Source organism: Carassius gibelio, chromosome B15, assembly GCF_023724105.1.
Source record: "Carassius gibelio isolate Cgi1373 ecotype wild population from Czech Republic chromosome B15, carGib1.2-hapl.c, whole genome shotgun sequence".
NCBI classification, from domain to species: domain Eukaryota; kingdom Metazoa; phylum Chordata; class Actinopteri; order Cypriniformes; family Cyprinidae; genus Carassius; species Carassius gibelio.
Genome location: NC_068410.1, coordinates 10,813,388 through 10,835,696, shown reverse-complemented (window position 1 = coordinate 10,835,696; position 22,309 = coordinate 10,813,388). Strand labels below are relative to the sequence as shown.

The 22,309-nt window shown below is 35.9% G+C and overlaps 3 protein-coding genes across 5 annotated transcripts; 2 read left to right on the top strand and 1 right to left on the bottom strand.

The window, feature by feature from the left end:
- The first annotated feature begins 1,180 nt into the window (after positions 1-1,180).
- slc46a1 (solute carrier family 46 member 1) lies at positions 1,181-6,073 on the top strand. 2 transcript variants are annotated; one of them, XM_052576691.1, is made up of 7 exons: positions 1,181-1,599; positions 2,465-2,856; positions 2,938-3,398; positions 4,664-4,747; positions 4,849-5,005; positions 5,199-5,284; positions 5,505-6,073. In XM_052576691.1, the coding sequence occupies exons 1-6, from the start codon at positions 1,312-1,314 to the stop codon at positions 5,260-5,262; spliced, it is 1,446 nt and encodes a 481-aa protein (XP_052432651.1). In that variant the 5' UTR covers positions 1,181-1,311; the 3' UTR covers positions 5,263-5,284; positions 5,505-6,073. The 2 variants fall into 2 exon arrangements, with proteins under 2 accessions (XP_052432651.1, XP_052432650.1); XM_052576690.1 differs by having other exon boundaries at positions 1,182-1,599; positions 5,199-6,073.
- A 1,152-nt stretch (positions 6,074-7,225) lies between these two features.
- On the bottom strand, positions 7,226-16,667 carry sarm1 (sterile alpha and TIR motif containing 1). 2 transcript variants are annotated; one of them, XM_052576689.1, is made up of 10 exons: positions 16,204-16,667; positions 16,004-16,092; positions 13,091-13,489; positions 11,547-12,165; positions 10,429-10,641; positions 9,372-9,463; positions 8,959-9,285; positions 8,278-8,467; positions 7,562-7,683; positions 7,226-7,373 (listed from the first exon to the last, which is right to left on the bottom strand). In XM_052576689.1, the coding sequence occupies exons 2-10, from the start codon at positions 16,042-16,044 to the stop codon at positions 7,253-7,255; spliced, it is 2,124 nt and encodes a 707-aa protein (XP_052432649.1). In that variant the 5' UTR covers positions 16,045-16,092; positions 16,204-16,667; the 3' UTR covers positions 7,226-7,252. The 2 variants fall into 2 exon arrangements, with proteins under 2 accessions (XP_052432649.1, XP_052432647.1); XM_052576687.1 differs by lacking the exons at positions 16,004-16,092; positions 16,204-16,667 and having other exon boundaries at positions 13,091-14,916.
- A 703-nt stretch (positions 16,668-17,370) lies between these two features.
- On the top strand, positions 17,371-21,150 carry vtna (vitronectin a). Its single transcript, XM_052575867.1, has 8 exons — positions 17,371-17,531; positions 17,615-17,734; positions 17,818-18,210; positions 18,791-18,930; positions 19,134-19,290; positions 19,378-19,530; positions 19,615-20,097; positions 20,772-21,150. The coding sequence occupies exons 1-8, from the start codon at positions 17,477-17,479 to the stop codon at positions 20,891-20,893; spliced, it is 1,623 nt and encodes a 540-aa protein (XP_052431827.1). The 5' UTR covers positions 17,371-17,476; the 3' UTR covers positions 20,894-21,150.
- The last annotated feature ends 1,159 nt before the right edge of the window (positions 21,151-22,309 follow it).

Below are 22,309 nucleotides of genomic sequence, written 5' to 3'. Positions count from 1 at the left end.
ATATAACAATAAAATATCTTGTCTGAAATACTCATGACAACACAGAATCATGTCATGTTCCTTGAGAACATGAAGAATGTTATTGGAAAACCATTCATAAAGGTCAAGTGTTCGTATCTGTCAGTGTAATCTGTCTTTAATGAGGAGCTGTCATTACCTTGGTCTCATCAAATGACAAAGTGCACTTAAAAGAGGTATAGTCATCTCTCTGTCTTTCTCTCTGTCGCTGCAACATGATCTCATAGATATTATCAGAGGAGCTGAAGGTCCCACACAAAAAAAAAGGAAAAGGGAAAAAAAAAAACGTTTTTCTCATGGCACTCCCATGTGAGGACAGTGTGACATAAATTTTATTGCTAACATTTTAATGACTCGACACCGCAGGTTATTTTGAAAGCACTTTCTAAGTATAATGTCACTGAGGTACACTAATGTTCAATTTACTAGATTTCACCTCTCTTTATCTTTGATATTCTCAACTTACAAAATTGTTGAAAATAAATTATTTTCATTTTTAGTATAAAGTCAAATTTCCCCAGAATTTCAAACTGTTAGCAGTTGATAAAAAAATAAAGCCACTACCATTCCATAAAACATTTCAGAGAATCAAAAACAAATTATTTATTCTATACAGTTAAATACACATATAAATAAATAAATAAGCTATCTTAATCATTATTGTACACAAAGTAAATTACTTATTCATATCAAGTAGTGGATTAGTTTGAAATTGGATTTCACAAAGAGAGTAATTTATCTTGAGCAAGTGAAATCGATATATCGGCCTGCAGAGAAAAAATAAATCCCATTTGAGAGGTTAAACCAAGTGCATTCCTTTTCAAAATCCTGTTATTACTTGAATCATGATCTGGCATGAATGTAATTAAATAAATAAATAATATTTCTACTATTTGCTGCTTCACATTGATTACAGAATTGGTTCACTAATCCCAATAGGTTTGTGCTTTATCTGATACGAAATGCTTGTAGAAAATTCAGGTTTTTACTGTTATTTGAAATATAATAAACAACAAATACTATAAAAATGATTTACAAAATAAATGGCAAAAGATTTTGTTTAATCTATGGATGTAGGCTATTATTACGCTGTTGTATTTACCAAGAGTCTTTTCCAACGAGTATCAGAAGGGGGCGACAGCAGCACAGCAAACTGCATGGAAACACAGCAGCTTCCGTTCTGTAACAGTCACTGTCAGCAGTTTGCAATAACTGTTTGTTCAGATTGGTTATGTCAACAGTTTTGTCGTAGTCAGTGTGATTGAGATATTGGGACTCTAAACGCTTTGAATCATGGATGATTCAGACACAGTCGCTATTATTGCGGAGGACCTGGAGTCGAGTGACTCCAGCAAAGTCTGTTTTTGTTTTAAGGTGCCACAAAACAAACGTTCACCGCCGTGTTCGTGTCCGTTTTCTGTGACCGTGGAGCCCGTTATGTTCCTGTCCACGTTCTCCATAGCTCTCCAGATGCCTCTGTACACGCAGTACCTGTGGGATCGTATCAGTGAAGATGTGGGATATAATGGAACAAAGGGAGGGGGATGTAATGCATCTACAGTCCAAGATCCTCTGCAGAAGGTAACAGATATTTGACACTTTATCTGGGTCTTGAACCCAGAGCGGGGTTTTTTTTTTTTTTTTTTTCAGAAATCTGCCGCTTCAGCACTTTTGTTATAAAGTTATTTTCCAGTATACCAATCGTATGCTACGCGTTACCAGTTCGATTCCTGAAACGAATCACACTTCTGTTCTGAGCAACAAAAAAATTAGGGATTCGAAAACATGCAATGAATCCCACCTAGTGTAGTCCTATTCCTGAATAAATTATTATCATGAGCTGCTTTTTCTTCGGTCAATTAAAAATGTAGCTCTACTGTGTTGTTAGATTCCCGACCGAGTGACTTTTCTGAGCCGCTCTTTTCAAAGAATGAAAATATACAGCGCTACCAGTGTAGCTAGTTCGATTCCCGAACGAATGGTTGACTTGTGAGTCGGTTCTTTTTAGTGAATCAAAACATATAGTAGGCTATGCTCTACCAATGAAGTCTGATTCCCAAAGGAATTAACGTTGTGAGACTTTTGTTTTTTATTCAGTAAATCAAAAATTTATAGTGCAACCTGTCTAGTACATTATTGAACAAATGGTACTTATGAATCTGTCCTTTTTTAGTGAATCACAACAATGGACTAAAACAAATTGGAGCACCATTTAAGTCTGATTCTTAAACAAATTATACATGAACCAGTTAATTTTCCTAGTGAATTAAAAATTTGTGACTCATTTTACCAAAATATTTAGCCAAAAACCCTCTCACAAAAGGAGGCTGCTGCGTCAAGTAGCCTGCTAAAAAGACTACAGTAAATGTTTCCAAAAAGTAAACTCTAACAAACACTAAAGTGTCATAAAAGATGATTTAATATGTCTTTTGTTTCCGTCATCTAGGAAGTGGAGACTCTGACTGCACACTGGAGCCTGTACATCAATCTGGGTGGATTTGTAGTAGGGCTGATCATGGTGACCCTGCTGGGCTCCTGGAGCGACCATGCAGGTCGGCGTCTCGTTCTGATCATCCCTTCCCTTGGCCTGGCTGTTCAGGCGACCGTGTATTTGATTGTAATGTACCTGAAGCTGCCTGTGTTCTGGTTCCTCATTGGGAGAATCTGCAGCGGCCTGTCTGGGGACTTCAATGCCATTTTGGCCGGTTGCTTTGCATATGTGGCTGACACAAGTGCCAGGGGTTCTCGTACCTTTCGTGTGGCGATACTTGAGGCTTGTCTGGGATTGGCTGGTATGTTTGCGAGCATCATCGGAGGACAGTGGCGAAGGGCACAAGGGTACTTATCAATGTTTCATACATAACATTTCATAGATAAAAAAAAAAAAAAATGTAAACAATGTTGTTTGTTACCCTCTAGGTATATCAACCCATTCTGGCTGGTATTGGCCACAAATCTTGCAACGGCCCTTTACGCATACCTTTTTGTGCCTGAAACGGTCACCCCTGACCCAGAGGCAAAGCTCCTCTCCACCAGGCACCACCAGGCCGTCTACCGCCTCTATGCATCTGAGGCACCGCAGGGGCGCAGAACTAAACTCTGGTTGTACACTCTCTGCTTCTTTTTGGTGGTGTCTGTACATTTCGGCTGCAGTGACCTCTATGTGCTGTATGAGTTGAGCGCGCCACTCTGCTGGGGTCCAGAGCTGATCGGTTATGGCTCTGCGGCCAAGCATCTGGCCTACCTCACTAGCCTGATGGGGCTGAGGGCCATGCAGTGCTGTCTGGAGGACTCCTGGGTGGCTTTGGTCGGCCTTACCTCTAATATAGTTGGCTTGATTGTGTTTTCGGTTGCTAACACTACAACTCTGATGTTTACAGGTAAGATCTCCTTTTAATATATATATATATATATATATATATATATATATATATATATATATATATATATATATATATATATATATATATATATATATAAGCCTCTTAAGTGCCAAATTGTCTTCTTAAATGAGCATTGTTGTCAGGCTTCAGTTATTTCACTTTAATGGCAATGACTAGGTTCCTTTCATTGCAATTAAAATGAATTAACTTAACATAAACAGCCTGAGAAAAATTATAATTTTAGAAGAACATTTCAGACAGCACTTAGAGGCTTTTGCATCTGAACTCTTAATTTATATGTATATATATATATATATATATATATATATATATATATATATATATATATATATATATATATATATATATATATATAAATAATATGTTTATATGGGTGTTTTTGAAATAAGTCTCTTATGCACTTGCACAGCAAAGTATAGTTTATTTAATCAAAAATACTGTAAAAACATTCATATTGTAAAATATTATTGCACATTTAAATAAGTGTTTGGTATTTTAATGCATTTAAAATTTTCATGAATTCTTGTCGTGACAGCTGAAATTTCAGCAGCCATTCATGTGACACTGAAGAGTTCTGTCTTCAGTGTCACATGATCCTTCAGAAATCAGTTTAAAATGCTGATTTGGTGTTTAAGAAACACGAAACATTTCCTGTTATTGTTGAAAACACTTGTGCTGCTGAATAATTTTGTAGAAACTGGGATACATTTTGTCAGGATTTGTATTAAATATAGAGTTCAAAAGAACAGTGCTTATTTGAAATTGATTATTTTTGCAACTGTATAAAAGTCTTTATTGTCATAAAAGTATTTAATTAAAAAACATAATGACCTAAAACCTTTGAATATGTCTATACAATATGTATATTTGTGGTTGTATATAAGCATATTATATTTTAAAATATGAAAATTTATATAATGTAAAAAAATATTTTTTTATTCATATTTATTAATTGATTATGCTAGTATATACTGATTGCACTAGTTTTATAATGTATTATTTACTGGTTAACACAATCTTAAATATGCATTTAAGATATTAAGTTAATGTTCTACTATTTATATACTGTATAGTCCTACATTACAGGATAAAGGTCAAGGTGTTGTCTCAAGACATTTCGAAATATATGGAGTGCCGATGCAACCTAACACTGTCCTCCAGTGGCTGCATTAGGTAAATGTGCATAAAAGAAATGAACATGCAGAAATGACAGAAACTGCTTATCTATCTGTTTTTGTCAGGATATGGGTTGTGCTTCCTTTTTATGGCCTCTACCCCAGTTCTGAGATCTAAACTGTCCAAGCTGGTGGACCCTTCCGAACAAGGTGAACTAGAACAGCCTTGCATCACAAAGAATATTGTTGAATGACACAGAATGTTTTATTTATTATTAATTAATTATTATTTTTCTATAACTTCATCCTAGGTGCTCTGTTTGCTTCAGTGGCGTGTGTGGAAGGTCTGTGTTCACTAGTATCTAATGGGGTCTTTAACTCTCTTTACCCTGCCACCCTACACTTCATGAAAGGATTCCCCTTTATCTTTGGGGCCGTCATCCTCTTTATCCCAGCTGGCATTATCGGGTAAACCCTCGTTGGTCATTAATTATGCTTTTAGTTTGTAAAGTTAATTCAGGACAATTTACCCAGATTCACCCCGCCTAAATTAACCATTTAAAAAATATGTTAAAGTTTAAATTGGATTTAGATTTAAGCAGAATTATTTATGTCAGGGCTATATATTAATCTAAATATTTTTTCTATTTGATTTGTGCAGGGGCTTGGGTTGCCAGGAGAAGAAAGAGAGCAGAGAAAACAGAGAAGGCTCTGGAATATCCTGACACTGACATTTGATGATTTTAGGTCTTTTTTAATTTTAATTTTAATTTTTTTAAAGAAATTATTTTATTGAGTAAGGGCAGCCTTGCCATCACATAAATGACATTCTATTTTTAAAGTTAAAAATAGAAAGCACTTATTTTATAATAGTATTTTACAATACATATACTGTATTTTTGATCAAATTAATTCAGTCTTAATTCATAAGAGGCTTTTTTTTTTTATGAACCTCATCCGATTCCAGCATCAGCAGTTTTGGACATCAGCCATTTACAGTGAAAGTAAGCCACTGGTAGATAGATTTAGCCAAAAAGTGTTAACACTGTGACTCTGTGGTGCTATCTAAACAGTTTCTGACCGGCCAGACACTAGCTCAACCAATAGCGTGAGTTTGGGTCGGCTGAGTTTAGGAAGCTGTTTTTGTAATTCTGTTTTATGAAAATGAAACATTTAAAACTGTGGGTATTAATATTTGAGTAAAAGCCATACTACGAATTCAGGACACACGATCACAGCTTTAACCCCCACAGCTACTATCACAGTGATGTTCCTCCTTTTGCTAACAAGCTTGTCAGTTGTGTTCTAGATATTTCAAATCTGTGAAGCAGGTGATAATAATGTGGATGTGAGACTCTTGAATTATGGCTGTGTGGTTTGCCAATATGCTAACAGGAAGTGAAAATGTGTAAAAGATCTTTGTGTTTTGTGTATGTCTGAATTTGTTTAAGCCAGTCATCTCAGCAGTTTAATACAAGAAAATGCACTGCAAAAAAAATGTAAGAGAATAAAGTTTTTGAATGTTTTCCAAAACAAGCCTTATTGCTGTTTATTTCTGGAAAAAGAACATTTCATTATTTAATTGTACATATTTTAAAGGCTGCATTTCACCTGAAAGACATTAGGATAAACACCATAAGGCAACAACAGGGAGCTTGAGGTGTTAAGAGCTGTCAGTAAATGTTCATCTGCATTTTCACAGTGACTGAAAATGCATCATTGACTTAAAATTGCTGCATAATATTCTCGGAAATTCTAAGAATGCCTCTACACTAGTCTTTTGAGTCCTGAAACTGTTGTTTCAGGGATTGTTTCTAATACTGCGTGAAATGAATAATGACTATAATGATAAATATTGAGCTTTATGAACTGTTGTGAAATATTCTTAGAGGGGAATAATGTGTAATTTGCCTTTTGAATGATGCACTGTACATGATATCAGAACTTGCTTAACAGCCTGCACAAACCTGTAGTTAGAAAACAAATTATTGACTATTTTTGGATTAATTAACTGAACTAGAATAAACTGAGGTTTTAACATTTCATAAGGCTTTCTTTCAAAAGTCTACTGACAATACTATAACGCAAGATTATCTAGTACTACCTGGCTATGGATTGACTATGCTTAGATTTATGCTGATGTCATAAATACAAATCGTAATGCAGAAATCTGTTCAGCTGCCTGAGTTACAGAAATGTATGACACAATTCTTGGAGCACAGTCAGTACAGTTTGATTACTAATGCACAATTTAAGGAGTGTTCGGTGTCATTTAGAGCCACAAATGCTGTCAACAGACATAAAGCTGTAAATAATATTTAAGGAGCGGTGACATTTACTTTAGTTATGTCCCCCATGGAGATTTCACACCGGGTTCAGGTTAGTCACACAAACTCACCACATCGACCAACAGACAGCTACTCGGTTTGAAATTGAAGATGCTTCATATATTGCTACACCATTGATGAGATGGACTGTTATTCCCCTGTAAAATACTGCCAAAACTTTGCTAATATGGGTGCACCTTGTAAATTCCATTGTATCTTTGGATAGGTTACACTTATGTATCTATCTAGACCAGCTACATGCATACAACCAAAGGAAACAATGGCCTTTGAGAGGTAAGCAGGTGTGTTCTGATTACGCAGTGGTCATTATTGGAAACACCTACTTATTAGGCATAATAAAGGGGGTTTTATTGGTCAGATGTATGTATTATTTCTTTTGTGGCTCTTTTTTGTCTGTTTTGGCTCCGTCTGGTTGCTCTTGGCTTGGGCATCCCTTGAGGAATCGTAGAATCTTTTCAATAGTGGCATCTTGATACTCATGGGACCACCTGTGACATTGAGAAGAGATTTACGTTAATTCTTTGTACAATTCGATTATTTTAGATTCGTCTCTACATTAAAAGCTTTTATTGATCTGGTGGCCAATTTTAACAACTACAAGTTACTGAGCAGTGGAAAGCGTACTGTATATCATAGAATTACTAAACATGTTTAGTCAGGCAGAGTGTTGACTCACTTAATGCCATTAAATTTGAGAATGCTACTCATGTCCTCTGGCAGAGAGGCCGGATCAGGCCACACAAAGTTATCAGTGACAGGAACAATGTTCTTCTTCCCACTCAGGGCGGTGACAATCTCCTGTGGATAATATAAATCAAAATGTTTAACCTTACAGCTGACTGACAATATTAATACACCTAATTACATATTTCAAGGTGTTGGCAGAAGGACGTTTTGGCATCTTTTGAGAACAGATTTAAGGATCCTCAAATAGAGTTTATAATTGGGATAATGACTGAAGCTTTTAGGAGTGTATTTTCAGTCCAGTTTCAGCATGTGGCCTGAACTATGAGTAAATATGGCTTTATATTAGTGCAGGGCAACGATTAATCGCATCCAAAATAAAAGTTTTGTTTATATAATATATGTGTGTACTGTATATATTTATTATGTATATATAAAAACACATACAGTAAATATTTATAAAATATTTACATGTATATATTTATATTCTTGAAATGTATATTATATATATTTAAACATGACATATTCTTCTTAAATATATACATGCATGTGTGTGTTTTTATATATACCTAATATATATACAGCACACACACATATTATGTACACAAAAATATTTATTTTGGATGCGATTAAATCGTAATTAGTTGCTGCCCAGCACTACATTATTTATAAGTACAGTTAGATCAAAGAAGGGTTTCTGCTTCTAACCTTATGAACCCAGTCTTTCATAGCCACGTCGCCCATGCATTTGTCCAGCGCGTTGGCTGACAGCACCAAAATGAAGTTGCGTGCTCGCTGTACACTCGTGATCAGTTTCTCCTCAAACCTGCCAGCTTCCAGTTTCTCCACGTCGATGAAGACGCTGAAACCACGCAATTGTAGATGCACCTTCAGTAGGCTGCAAAGAAAGATAAGAACAGGAGACGTAGGGTTTATTTCAACCAATAACTGGCCAATATTCAAATTCTATACTACTTTGTGTAACTAAATAAATGAAAAGCAAAATACCAGAAACAATGATTTCAAATAATTCTATATTTGAACTTAGAGATCACTATATCATAATGAAAAATAGTACATCCATTCTTCAAACAACAGTAGGAAACAAGTATATTTCATTCGAGATCTGCAAGAGAACATTAAATATTACATTGAACGGTGTTATTAAAATTATAAAGCAATTTTAAATATGAACTTTAAGTGAGTTACATGATTGCAGATGTAACCTAAATGTAAAAAGTTAAAATAAAATAGGATAAATGTGCATGTGTAATCAATATGTACAGATATATTTTGCATACATTAATTCTCATTCAAATAGAACCTGGGTAACTAAATAGGTGCCATTACTGTAAAGAGACTTAAGAGCTGTTTAATTTGAGGTCTGACCTGGCAAGCTGTGAACCTGTAGTGCGACGGTAGCTGATGAACACATCAGGGCCCGCGGGTTGGGAATCGGTTAAGCAGGGTTTAGCGGGGCGGCGGACAGAAGAAAGGATCTTTGCACGGTGGATTCCATTCTCTACATTGCAGTCAGACAGCAACTGTTGCTCTGTAATGTGGATTATATTGTTCCGGTCAACTCCTGACTGAACCAAGCCATAGGTGTACTGACGGAATCGTGGGTCTATATCAGCTAGCCAGTCTGCCAGGTTATTGGGGTCACATGTGGAGTAGTTTGCATAGGTTTTCAGAACACGCAGATCTCGAAGAAACCTGTACAGAAGTTATCAAAGAACTGCTATTGGTTATGATAATACAATAAAAATGCTTCTACTTCACTTATTTAAAATAGCACTTGCCTCTTGCGAGTGAGCCCAGAAGTCATGCCCAGATCCTGGATCAGATCCTGTTCTGTGATATTGAGCAGTAGATCTCCATCCACCTGCAGTTCCTGAAAGATATGGTACTGATCAAAACAGCAACAAACAACTTCAAGATATCATCATATCCCCCAGCTTTATCTGAGGTTAAGGCCCAATCCCAATTCTACCCCTTAGCCCTTCCCCTTTCTCGATTCTCTTTTGGTTGGAGGGGAAAGGGGAAGGACCAGATAGCCCTTCAAAGGAAGATTTTTCAGGACCACACTTCAAAAACATGGACATCTCGGAAACATGGCTGCTACAGCGAACAAAAAAAGACACATAAATATTTTTTGGCATAAATAAAGATTTTAACGAAAGGATTCATTTGTTTTATGTTACATTCATTTGTGAGTTCATATTAGTGTTACTCAAAGAAATCTTTGCAAAAAAACGCTAATATTTGCTAACGTCATATCATTACAGACTGCATGATAGTACCACAGCATATGTCTGATCAGGGCGATAACTGCCGTAGACATTGATGGGGGCTAACCCCCCTAATAATAAGAAATCGCTAAACCATTTTCTCAAATATTGCCTATTCGAGAGAGAGAGAGAGAGAGAGAGAGAGAGAGGAATGAAAGTTGCATGTATTCGCGTCTGTGCGATTATCTTTTTAGATTGAGTTTAATTACAAAACAGCGATGTAATGGATGTAATGTAGCGATTCAGTATTTAAACTGTATTTAATAAAAGTTGTGGGGCAGCGTTGACAAATTTATTTTCTCCTGGATGTGTGAGCTGCGCGATTTCCGATATGTGTCATGTCATATGTGCAGTAAGCACCTCATTAATTCAGAACGATAATTAAAGGCTCTAATGCACACCAGCACACCAGTATGTGTGTGTGTTGTAAGAGCTAGACGACGAATGATGGCGTGTGACGTCATGGTAGTGGTGTCCCAATCCTTAGGGGAATATTTTCTCCCCTAGGGGTATAAAATAGAATTGGGATTGGGCCTAAATACACAGGAAATGGGAGCTGTGTACAAACCTGAAACCGTTCAATGAATGTACTGAAGCCAATCTGCTGCAGCCAGGTCTGTACCTCTCCGCTCTTCCAGTTGGGTACAGATGAAAGGATACGCCTCGGGACGTCCTCGCTCATCATTGTTAAGGCCCTCTTAGCCAGAGAGCAGACGGTTCCATTACTGGAGTACATGACAATTCTCTTCAGGCTCTGAACAGCTCCAATCTCCTGAAATATCTGAGTAGAAAGATCCAGGGGAAAAAAAGTACAATTTAATGTAGGAATATTTTAAATATTACAGCGCCCTGCATTATACTGACTGAATGAAATACTTGTTTTTAACTCATTTTGGAGTGATGATTTAAAAAAATAGTATCTGTTTTGCTCTAGCACACTTTCTCACAATATATGATGTGCATTTCATACTATTTTTGCTTTTCGATAACCATTTGTAAGGTGAAGACGTCTGATATTATCCCATAATCACAAATCAGAAAAAAATCAGTATTAAATCAGAATCAGAAAAAAACGTGACAAAGACATGATTCCTATCTTCATCTCCGCCAGAGATGAAGATCTCCTCATGCATAATCCTGACTTCCACTCCTTTGCAGATTGTAAGCTAAATGATAAATTCTGAAAACTTGATATTTGCCTGTTATTCATATATTAATAAGTACAGTAAATATTTATATTTTAAATAAAAGTTTTTATTGATATTTTGGATAAATTAAATACAAATCAGCAGTATTTTTTAAAGACAAAGTGCTGTTATTTATGCTTCTGTCTTCGAATAAGATAAATTATATAAACATATTATATATATGTAAGTTACTTTATATCAAATATTATATAAATATATGTTTAGCCATTCCATGATATATATTATTTATACTAAGTGTCTAAGTACATAAACCTGTAAATCTGCAGTATTAAAATTATATGTATATATAAAATCGATCTAAAGTCTCCAGAATTTATTAGTCATTCTCAGTAGGAAAGTGCCCAAGCAACAATGCTCAAAAACGTTGCCCAGCAAAATTGCTAAAAACGTCGGCCTGTGTATCATCAGCCTAAGAGAATCTCACTCATCAGTAACACAGTGTGAAAGCATATAAAACTGAATATAGTGTCTGCCTGACCTTGGTATTACGTTGACGGGACTTGATACTAGTCTCCACACACAGATAGAACGCAGCGATGCATTTCCCCTCCAGACGTGTGCCATCCAGCAGGGGCAGTAAGTGCTGCAGGTCTGCAGCCGTACGGCCCTGCATGCTGTCTGCGCTGTCCGACAAGTTGCGTGCAAACTCTTCAGGGTCCAACGAGGCAATGAAGGGCTCCACCAGCTCCAGTGTACCAGACTTGACCACTTCTTTCTCTATCTCCCTATTAGCCGCCAGCACAGCCACGGCCAGGCATGCATGAAACCGGATCAGCTCATCTTCTTTGGAGAACGCCAGTGGGAACAGCCATTCGGCTGCCTGTTTTTCGATCATCAGCTTCTGGCAGCGGTGCCCACCGTACATGGCGCAATTTGCCAGGGCAACGGCGCAGTGCCGAAGTACAGTTGGGTCTGTTCCACGGCACCAGTACAGGAGGCTGTCCAGTGCTCCGTTAGTGATGAGCTGCGCAGATGTCTCCTCTGTGTGTTTAAACATGTGCTCAAGGATGCCCGACACGCTCCTTGCCAGCTGGGCATCCTCCTGCTCACGGGTCAGGTTCAGGATGACCCCAAGCCCCATACGTGCCACATAGTCCCTGCAGAAAAATACAAAAACAAGCATTTAAAAGAATTTGGATGCATATATGCCTTTTATCCAACAAATATGCTATATACAAATATTAAATATATTATTGCATAATATCAAACCAAATGGCACCTGCAAATAAATCACACAAGACACTTACTCCCAATATGATTTTTAGTGGCTTTAGGAACAATTTATACACCTGTGGTATAACTATGGTGAATATATTACCTTGTCAGATGAAAACAAAACAATGTTGATGTAGCTTTTCAGTCACTTTGAACTTCTTTTTGTCCTGTTTTTGGTATCTATCTATCTATCTATATATCTATCTATCTATTTATTACTTTTTGTACAAATGCAGGACAGGACTGGAATTAAAAATTCAGCCCTGACTATAACAATATTAGTTGACAGTTAAGCACTGATTTTGAGTTAGAATGCAAAGAAGTAAATTTTATAAATATCTTCGTGAAACATTATCTTTATAATGATTTTTTGGGATAAAAATAAAAAAAATCGATATATTTGACTCATACAATGTATTTTTGTCTATTGCTACAAATATAACCATGCTACGTAAGATGGGTTTTGTGGTCCAGACTCACATATGATATCTCAGAACAGTTATTTTAAGTATATTATTCAGGGAGTATGATTATTTTCTGCGTACAATTACATGCTTAATGGATTATAGCACCTTTACTTTTTATATTTCTTTTACGAAAAAACATATTCTTAAGAAAAAAACTTATTTTTGAACAGTATATCTCATTTTTATTCATTTTAAACCAAATAAACTGTATGCAAAATGATTGTGCCACTTTGTTTGATATTATGACTAATACAACGCCATTCATTCATTTTAAATGTGACTTGCTTCCAAATACTTTTAGGCCATACAAACAACACAATTTATCAAAAATGTTCCATACCTGTTTTCTGAGACCAAAATCTGCTCTAGGAGCTTGGCAGACTCGTATGTGATTTCTTCAGGCGGTGTCTGCAGCAGCAGCAACAGCAGCTCCAGACCCCCATCCAGCCGGATCCTGTTGCAGATCTCCTCCGCTACCTGTCGGCCCACTGTGGGCAGGACCCAGGCCTCCTTGACGAGCTGGAAAGTCTCAGCAATGGCCAGACGGGTCTCCTCCAAATCTCCAGTGTCTTTTGAAGACTTGAGTGTTTGGATGGCGGAGCGCAGCGCGGGAAGAGAGCTGTCCAACACGGCCTGGACGTCGGTGCTGATCCCCGGAGACACAGCTCTAGGGCCGGAGCTCGTCCTCCGCTTGTGTAGCCGATTACTGACATATTCAGGAACCGTGAGTCTGTCAGTGCTAAACATGGAGAAATAACGGCAAAACTTGCTGAGATAAACGACAAGAGACAAAAACATCTAGTTGCCAGCTGTTTCTCTGTTATAACAACAGTTCTGATGCTTCTTTGTCTTTCAGGCGTGACAAAGAAATTATCGCGTCGCTGTCATTCCAAAGGAAATCATTAATGTGTAATGCGTGGGAAACAGTTTAGTTCATTATCCTGCGGATGTCAGAGAAAAATAATAAACACAAATGAAGTCAGAGCAATTGTTACGTTTTAAGAATCCACTGTTAGAAATGACCCAAAAAAAAAAACATCAAATAACAAGATAACGCTGTCAGAATGGCTTGATGTTAAAACGACAGTACGTTAGCTGGTTGGTATCGCTGTATACTGGCAATTGTTTGAGTTTTGTCAGAAAAAGACGACTATTTCCAATGTCCTTTTTTCCACCCTCGGACAGATTCCTCTGAAACCCAGTTGTAGCGTTGCTTATACATTAAAATAAAACACCGTGATGTCGTTATATCTGTAAAAAGTCAAGATCGTTGATAATGAATCCTCAAGCATCCTCAGCGTCTGTTTATAGACCCGCCCAGTGTATCAAGCCAGAAGCGGAAATCAACCTCAGCACCACAGTCCCACTTTAGTTCAATGCCCCCTGGTGGACAAAGACTGTATGCAACGTAAGCTTTTATTTTTATTGTATATTTCTGCCTAAATACCACATCCGCAATATATTTTTAATAATAATTTTTAAATTTTATGTGTTTGCAGTATACAAGCCAGCTAAGACAGCTCACTCCACTGTGTGACCCTGTCTGTCTCTCGCTGACAGACTAGTGTGCACACATACACACAGGACGTGCAAAAGTCTGCATTTGAACAGTCAATAGCAAATACTTTAACTAATAACAAAACATAGACTACTTACAATAGGTGATTCAGAAGCACCAGATTGTTGTAGCAAAGCCAGAATTACCTCCTCTCCAAGGTTCATGTAAAGGTCATCCATAAAATGCATTGCTGCTCTGTTGTAAGTAATCTTAAAGATTCCTAAATGCATCTATTTTCAGAAAGCCAAATGAAGTGATTTTGCTTTCACCTAGATACACACAGCATCTCCCTGACATGGCCACTTCAGCACTAACTGCAGTTACTGAAACCACACCTTCATCTTTGCGTAAACATTTGGACGGCATTACGCAGATATTTCCACATAGTGACGTAGATATATGGGGCGTGTTTGAATGAGCCGTTTTTAGGGGGGCGTGGCAGAGTCTTAACTCTGATAAAGAATATCTCTTTGGTTTTGATACTTCAGTCTTGGCAACTTCAGGGGTCTTATCTATGCACAATCAGCTTGTAACATTCCAAAGAGAAAGGAAAACTTGAAATCACATCATTTGACCCCTTTAAGACAAGTCATGTCACTCTGTGGCCATCTTTGAAACCCCTCTCGGGCATGCAAGTACAACTCCTATCTCTTTGAATGGAGAAACATCAAATTCTACAAAACTATTCACTTTAGCTTATGATTACAATTCATATTTGAAAGGTAGCTGCAGTGAAGCACTGACTTTACAAATTAGCGATTGGTTCTTTCATTCAGAACGAGGGGCTTCCTGTAATTGAGTGGCCATATTGAGCTTGCATTTTTCCGAAATAAAAACTATATGAGTGACACGTATTTGGTATTCTGTACTTTAGAATAGTATATTCTAAACTATAGATTCTATACTATGGTATATTCTATACTATGATATATTCTATACTATTCTATAGAATACCCAATATGTGTCACTGTAATCCTGCGATTGACCCGGCCATATCAAAGACTAGAATCTATAGCATGCGTACTGGCTGATCTAGTCTGAAAAATAAGCTTTTTACAACGCTATTTGCGCAAAAGTAGCAACATTTATGACACAGTTGCTGTCAGATTTCTCTGGTGATTGCAAATATGAAATTTAATCGTAAGCTTAGTGAACAAGTTTTGTAGTATTTGATGTTTCCCCATTCGAAGGTATAGGAGTAGCACTTGCATGCCCGAGAGGGGTTTCAAAGATGGCCACTGAGTGACATGCCTTAAAAGGACTTTGCTAGCAATAGAGCTCTGCCCAAAATACAATAGAAAATGTAATGGTTTCCAATGTCCATACCATTATAAACCATTAGTTTGTATGTGTGTGTGTGTGTTTTTTTTCTCTTTTTTTTTCTTTTTTTTATTTATTTATTTGTATTAAAACAATGGTTGGTAACCAGTTAATTTTTATTTATTTATTTATTTGTTTATTTTATATTCTTTGGGCGGACATGCAGTAACTTACATGAACATGTACATTCAAATCAACAACAAAGTGTTTTCCAGACGCTTAACTTGGTTATTTAAAACATAAGTTACTTAAAACATAACTATATCGTGCATGAATAAAGACATATGAAATATTTACAGAAGCATAAATATTATAAAAACACTTCCGGTAAAGACATTATGAATGTGATTGTTACAGTACTCTCAAGTGACGTACTGGAGAGCCGGAGTCAGGCCTTTGTCTTCTTCAGGCAACATTGTCCCCAGGTTGCTATGGTTATTCCAACCGCCACCAGAGCTGTGTACCTTAAAATAATTAAATTAAATTAAATTAAACTTAAAACAACCTTTTCATGTACTTTAAACAAATGTATTTTCGCAAAAGACGTTTATTTGTTAAGAAGTAAGGAGCCTTACCTGATAAAACGAACTTTACTGTCAGATGAAAAAAAGCCCCTGAAAAAAAAGCGTTGTTACTGCTGTCAGACGACATTCTGTCAGGTTATAAGTAAACATTTCATTTTAAGTATTGAACAACAGTTGTGAAATTAAAACATGTCTCACTTCGAAGTGACGTTCGGTCCTCCTTTCAGACGCAGATGTGCTGTGCACGCGCTGTCCTAAACTTGAGCGCGCAGGTACATTCCCATACAGCACGGCGCTGTCTTCATTTAAGTATTAAATATTTCTTGGGTTATTTAAGTGACATATTTAAGAAGTCCAGACTAAAAACGTTTAAATATATATTTTTTTAACATTATAAAATATTTAAATAATAAGCTGCATGTAAATATAATATGAATCTTAATTTTATTGGTAATATATAGATCACAAAAAGAACTAAAGGAATAATCCAAATAAAGGAATTATCCAAAGGTAAAGTTACACGGCTCATGAGAGAATAAGACAGCGTTTTTATTATTATTCAACGCTTTACACGACGACACAGGCAAGTAGGCTACAATCAGGTTTTTCTTTTTTTTGTTTGTTTTTTTGCGTGTTTTTTTTTTTTTTTTTTTTTTTTTGCGTGTTCGAAAGAAACAAGTAAGCAAGAAATAGGCTGTGCAAATAATAACGCTAAACTAGGATTTACAAATGTACATTTTGAAATCTCCCAGCTTGACTTATTCATGTAGCTACAAAGAATGTTTGTAAGTAGTTGTGTAAAGTGTTGTCTGTGTGTGGACGCTGACAGGTCAGAATGTTGTTTATGGATCTATTAATCATTCACTTTTCACAGAGGTCAAAAGGTTTACGTTTAAGCAATACACTCCCATATTAGTTTAGTAAAGAACATCATGGTGGACTTTGTTAAACAGACTATATCTGACATTTTGAAACAACCATTATTTATTTCTATACCTTTATATTGATCACTCAAAAAAAGTGTCTAACTTACCACAAAATTAATAATAATTTTACTTTGAACTGAATGAATAATGTTATTACTAATAAACTTAAATTTAAAAAAAAGTTACATAAAGTAGTGCTCATAAAACAAACTTTTCAAATTTATATTATCAGATTGCAAAACAATTCATGTCTTGTTTTAATGATTACAGTTAAACAAAGATGACAACATATTGCAAATAAGATCAAGTAAACAAAAGTGGATGAGTGACCTCTGAGTCTATTGATTCCTGTAGTCCTGATGGTCTCAGTTCTTCAGTTGCATTCACTGTGAGACGCCATGATGAGGCTTTTTCTGCTGCTAGGACTGATTTCCTTCACATATGCTGCTGAAGGTAAGAATACTTACTTTCTAGTAATATTTTGGACATATAGTCTCTCTGGTATCTTGGAACTGTGCTGTTTTTTTCCCATTAAGAGTCATGTATTGAACGCTGTGAAAATGGGTTTGATGCCACCCAGACCTGCCAGTGTGACTCTATGTGCACATACTACAAGAGCTGTTGCAAAGACTATGAATCCTTATGTCGTATTAGGTGTAAGTTTACCGGTTTGGTTTCTTAAACTCCATTTAAACAAATCAAAACTAAACAAGTGGATGAGAAACTGTTCTTGTTGCAGCTCGTGGAGACACCTTTCCTTCTTACCCTGAGGATGATTATGATGAGGAAGCAAACAGCACAGAGGCGCCAAACAGATCCAGATCACAGCACAAAACTTTGACCCCGTCTCCAGCGACCTTTGCTGAAATATTCAGCTTATTAACACCAGCTCCAAAAATCATGGATTTGACGTTAAGTGATAACCCAACACCGGAGATTGTTACTGCTGCCACTCCAAATACACCATTTAGATTAGGCTCCAGCATTAATAACCCAGCCACTACTCCACACACAGCCTCAACTGCTGAACCCACACCAACAAAAGCCAAAGACCCTGACGCTGAAGTCTGCAGTGGCAGACCCTTTGATTCCTTCATGCAGCTCAAAAATGGCTCTGTATATGCATTCAGAGGTAAGTGCCTTACAGCAAAGAAGAACAAAATTATTTTCAATTTCTTTTAGGATCATTTTTTGACAGTTATGTAAAAATGTACATACAATGTATTTATTATAAGTAAATGTTTTGAAAATGGTTAGGGAGCAACGTTATTTAATTATTATTGAGATTTTTTATTAATATTTTGATTTAAGTATTATTTTTATTTTTAATCTTAGTTAAAGTTTTGATTTTATTGTGTTTTTGTCATTTTATTAGTTTTTTTTTACATGTCTATATAGTTGTATTGCTTTGTGTTTCAGTTTTTCTAATTTAGTACATCAGTTTAAATGAAAATTAAAAATATTGCTATCAATGTTTATTTTATTATAAGTAACAAATGCAATTTATGGCTTTAGTTTTAGTTAACCATAATAACCCTGGAAAATAGGTCAAAGGAAAATAAAACATTAAACAAAAAATCTATAAAATGTTTTAAAATGTACTGTTATAACAGATAATTATTTGTTCTTCTTATTATAGTTCTTAATGTATTTATTTATTCTTTTTTACACATTGTGTTTCTAATTTAAAATGTGATATGTTTGTCTACGAGGACAATATTTTTTTGAGCTTGATGAGAAATTAGTATTACCCGGGTACCCAAAGCTCATTGAAGACATCTGGGGAATAAAAGGTCCAATAGATGCTGCCTTCACTCGCATAAACTGCCAAGGAAAGACATACATCTTCAAAGTATGGATGACCTCATTTATATCTATTATAATAGAAACCATTTAGAATTTCTAGCACTTCATATGAAATGATTCCCTATGTTATTTACAGAATATTAAATAGTCACAATATATTTGAATTAATTAAATTCATTTAATTAATCAGAATTATTTAATCTGTTTCACTGAATGATTGTAAATGACAATATGTTTTATTATTCCCAGGGTAAAAAATACTGGAGGTTTGAAGATGGAGTACTAGATGAAGATTTCCCACGAGAAATATCTGTGGGATTTGAGAAGATACCAGACCATCTGGATGCTGCCTTTGCCATTCCTGCTCACAGCCATCATGGCAAAGAGAAGGTTTATTTTTTTAAAGGTTTGTGCTTAACCTCAAGAATCCATCTGGATTTACTGCCATGTTAATTTACCTTTACTAAACAAAGCATACGTCCCTTCTTTCTAGGAGACCAGTATTACCAGTATGAGTTCAAGCATCAGCCATCCCATGAGGAGTGCGTTCAGATGTCACTGAGATCTCCCTCAGCACTCTTCCGCAGATACACTAATATTTACTATGACCGATGGGCTGAGCACTTCAACCAACTCTTTGGTGGAGGTAATATTATTTTAAAGGAAGTTACCTAAATAAATTTATCCTTAGACAGCTTCCATAACTCAGCTTTTAACTACTTTCTTCCAGCTTTCAGTCATCATGGTGGCCATCACTTCATCAACAAAGACTGGGTTGGAATCAAATCTCCCGTGGATGCTGTGCTAGCCGGCAGATTCTACATCACTCCGAGATGGCCCAGCAGAAGGCGTCAGGACAGAAATCGGCAGGATTGGGACCAGCAGTGGGGCCAACGGTATGGGCAGCAGTGGAACCAACAGTATGGGCAGCAGTGGAACCAACGTTATGGGCAGGAGTGGGACCAGCAACGGGGCTCTAGGCGCAGACAGAATAGGTCACCATATTGGGAGACTATGGCAGAGAGGGGCATCAGCATTGGACAGGAGTTTGCTCAGAGGTTTGGGCAGGACAGGTGGCGAGACCAAGACAGACGAAGAGACTATTATCAAAGACAAAATGACTATGATTATGACTACAGATCTTCTGAAGATATCGCCTATGACATACTGCACAGGAGTCAGCCTTTACAGAGCGTCTACTTCTTCAAAGGAGGTACTTGTATGACATTATTATATTATATTATATTATATTATATTATATTATATTATATTATATTATATTATATTATATTATATTATATTATATTATATTATATTATATTATATTATTCAAAGGAGGAACTGAAATTACCATGAAAATATAATATTTATATCCCAAGTTCTGTCATGAAACTCTAGATGGCACAGGCCAATAGGTTTTAACTCAATCTGAAACTATTACATCCTTCAAATGGTGCAGCTGATTGGTTTTATTTCGTATCAGCAGCCAATAAGCTTGCTGCTCAACATTCAGATACTCAGATAGTGCTTGCTGTTGCAGTTTCAGCGTGCTTCAGAAACCCTCCACCTTCCCCAGCTCCACCTGTATAGATATGTTACAGGGTGATTTAGTGTATGTCATATATGGGGGTTATTTCGTATGTGCTATATATGCAGCAGCAGTATTTCTAATATACTCACAGCAGAATGTTGTGGATGTGTTAGTAGCAAGTATTGGCAAGAGTACAGATCAATTCCGCAAAGACCAATCACATTCACACTGAATGTTTCTTACCATGCTAAACTCACAGAGAATTGTCATGACAGAAATTATATATTTCAAAGGAGGAACTGAAATCAACATGATTATTATATTTAGATATTCAGATTCAAACTTTTTCTTTACAGATATGTACTACAGAGTGAATCTTCGAACGAAGCGGGTTGACTATGCAAACCCTCCATATCCAAGACCTATTGGAAAATACTGGCTCGCCTGCAAAGACAAACCAGGAGCAGAAAAGAGATAAATCCAACTGTAAATTACATTAAATAGTATTTATCATACAAGAAAATTAAGCTGCATTTGTACGGTCAATGAGACGTGTGATCAGTAGACAATTTTAGAATCTCTCCACAAAAAAATGACATTCATAATGTTCTACAGGTCATCCTCCCCTAGAGATTAATCTGATCCCTAATTGTTGTGTTGATTAATTATTCTCAATGGCCACCATGCATTTTGCAGTCTCAAACATCTCAAATAAATATTATTATTATAAAATTATACTCTGATTTTTATAGAGTAATTGCATGAGAGGAATAAATTTTTTTTACTGATGCTTACAAAAGTCTAAAGTTGCTATGAAATTTGCAACAGCTTTTAATGAGGAACAGTTTTGCAATCCTTGCAGCAATGTTTTTTGATGGGTCATTATGGCAATTTATACATCATTTTATTAGGTTATACCTTTGAAAATCCTCTTAAGGATATTAACATCCTTTTTAACACAGTGAAAGGGTTTCTTGTCATTTTTTTCTTGTCATTTGCTGCAAATAACCAATGCCATTTACATTTCCAGTCAGTTTTGGCATAATTCTTCAATTTATTGTGGTTTCTTGCTTTTTCCAAAGAAAACACTGAGCTAACTGCCAATATCAGGCATTGAATTCATTTACATCACACTAAGTTATCAGACAGTGTCATGCTGGCAAGAACAACTTCGCTGTAGTGATGCATGTAAGGACTAATCCTTATTTATCGTGCATAGAGAAAAAGATGTCAAAAACCAAGACGTAATTACTAACCCTTTAAGACAATTCTATTTTTTTCAAACTGTTATGGAAGTGATTTCATGCAAAAGTGCTGCAAGGTTTATATCTTTTCTCAGGATTGATCTACACTACTGTTCAAAGGTTTGATGTTGGTAAGAATGCTTTTAAAATATGTCTCTCAGTCTCACTAATTCTGCATTTACTTTATCAAAATAAAGTAAAAAACTGTAAAATATTACAAATTATAATAACTTTTTCTTTTTTAATATATTTTAAAATATGATTTAGGCATGTTATGGTAAAGCTTAATTTTCAGCATCGTTACTCCAGTCTTCAGTGTCACATGATCCTTCAGAAATCATTCTAATATCCCGAATTGCTGCTTAAGAAATTTTTCTTATTATTATCCGTATCGAAGACAGTTGTATTACTTAATATTTCTGTGGAAACCTTGATATATTTTTTCAGGATTCTTGATCAATAGTTCAAAAGAACAGCATTTATAAAAAAAAAAAATAATAAACCATTTGCTTAAATTAGTGCATCCTTGCTGAATAATAGTATTAATTTAAAATAGAATAATTAAATCTTACTGACCCTAAACTTTTAAATCAGTTACTTAGTTATGAGGGAAACATATTGATAAAATACTTTAAAATGTAAAAAAAAAA

Excerpts from the sequence above, each read along its gene's own strand:
- slc46a1 (XM_052576691.1), top strand. The coding sequence starts at position 1,312 with ATGGATGATTCAGACACAGTCGCTATTATTGCGGAGGACCTGGAGTCG. Across the intron at positions 1,600-2,464 it reads TCCAAGATCCTCTGCAGAAG|GAAGTGGAGACTCTGACTGC; the intron begins GTAACAGATATT and ends TCCGTCATCTAG. Across the intron at positions 2,857-2,937 it reads CAGTGGCGAAGGGCACAAGG|GTATATCAACCCATTCTGGC; the intron begins GTACTTATCAAT and ends GTTACCCTCTAG.
- sarm1 (XM_052576687.1), bottom strand. The coding sequence starts at position 13,548 with ATGTTTTTGTCTCTTGTCGTTTATCTCAGCAAGTTTTGCCGTTATTTC. Across the intron at positions 12,166-13,090 it reads ATTTTGGTCTCAGAAAACAG|GGACTATGTGGCACGTATGG; the intron begins GTATGGAACATT and ends ATTTTTCTGCAG. Across the intron at positions 7,374-7,561 it reads CTCAAATTTAATGGCATTAA|GTGGTCCCATGAGTATCAAG; the intron begins GTGAGTCAACAC and ends TCAATGTCACAG.
- vtna (XM_052575867.1), top strand. The coding sequence starts at position 17,477 with ATGATGAGGCTTTTTCTGCTGCTAGGACTGATTTCCTTCACATATGCT. Across the intron at positions 17,735-17,817 it reads ATCCTTATGTCGTATTAGGT|CTCGTGGAGACACCTTTCCT; the intron begins GTAAGTTTACCG and ends TTCTTGTTGCAG. Across the intron at positions 19,531-19,614 it reads CAACCAACTCTTTGGTGGAG|CTTTCAGTCATCATGGTGGC; the intron begins GTAATATTATTT and ends ACTTTCTTCCAG.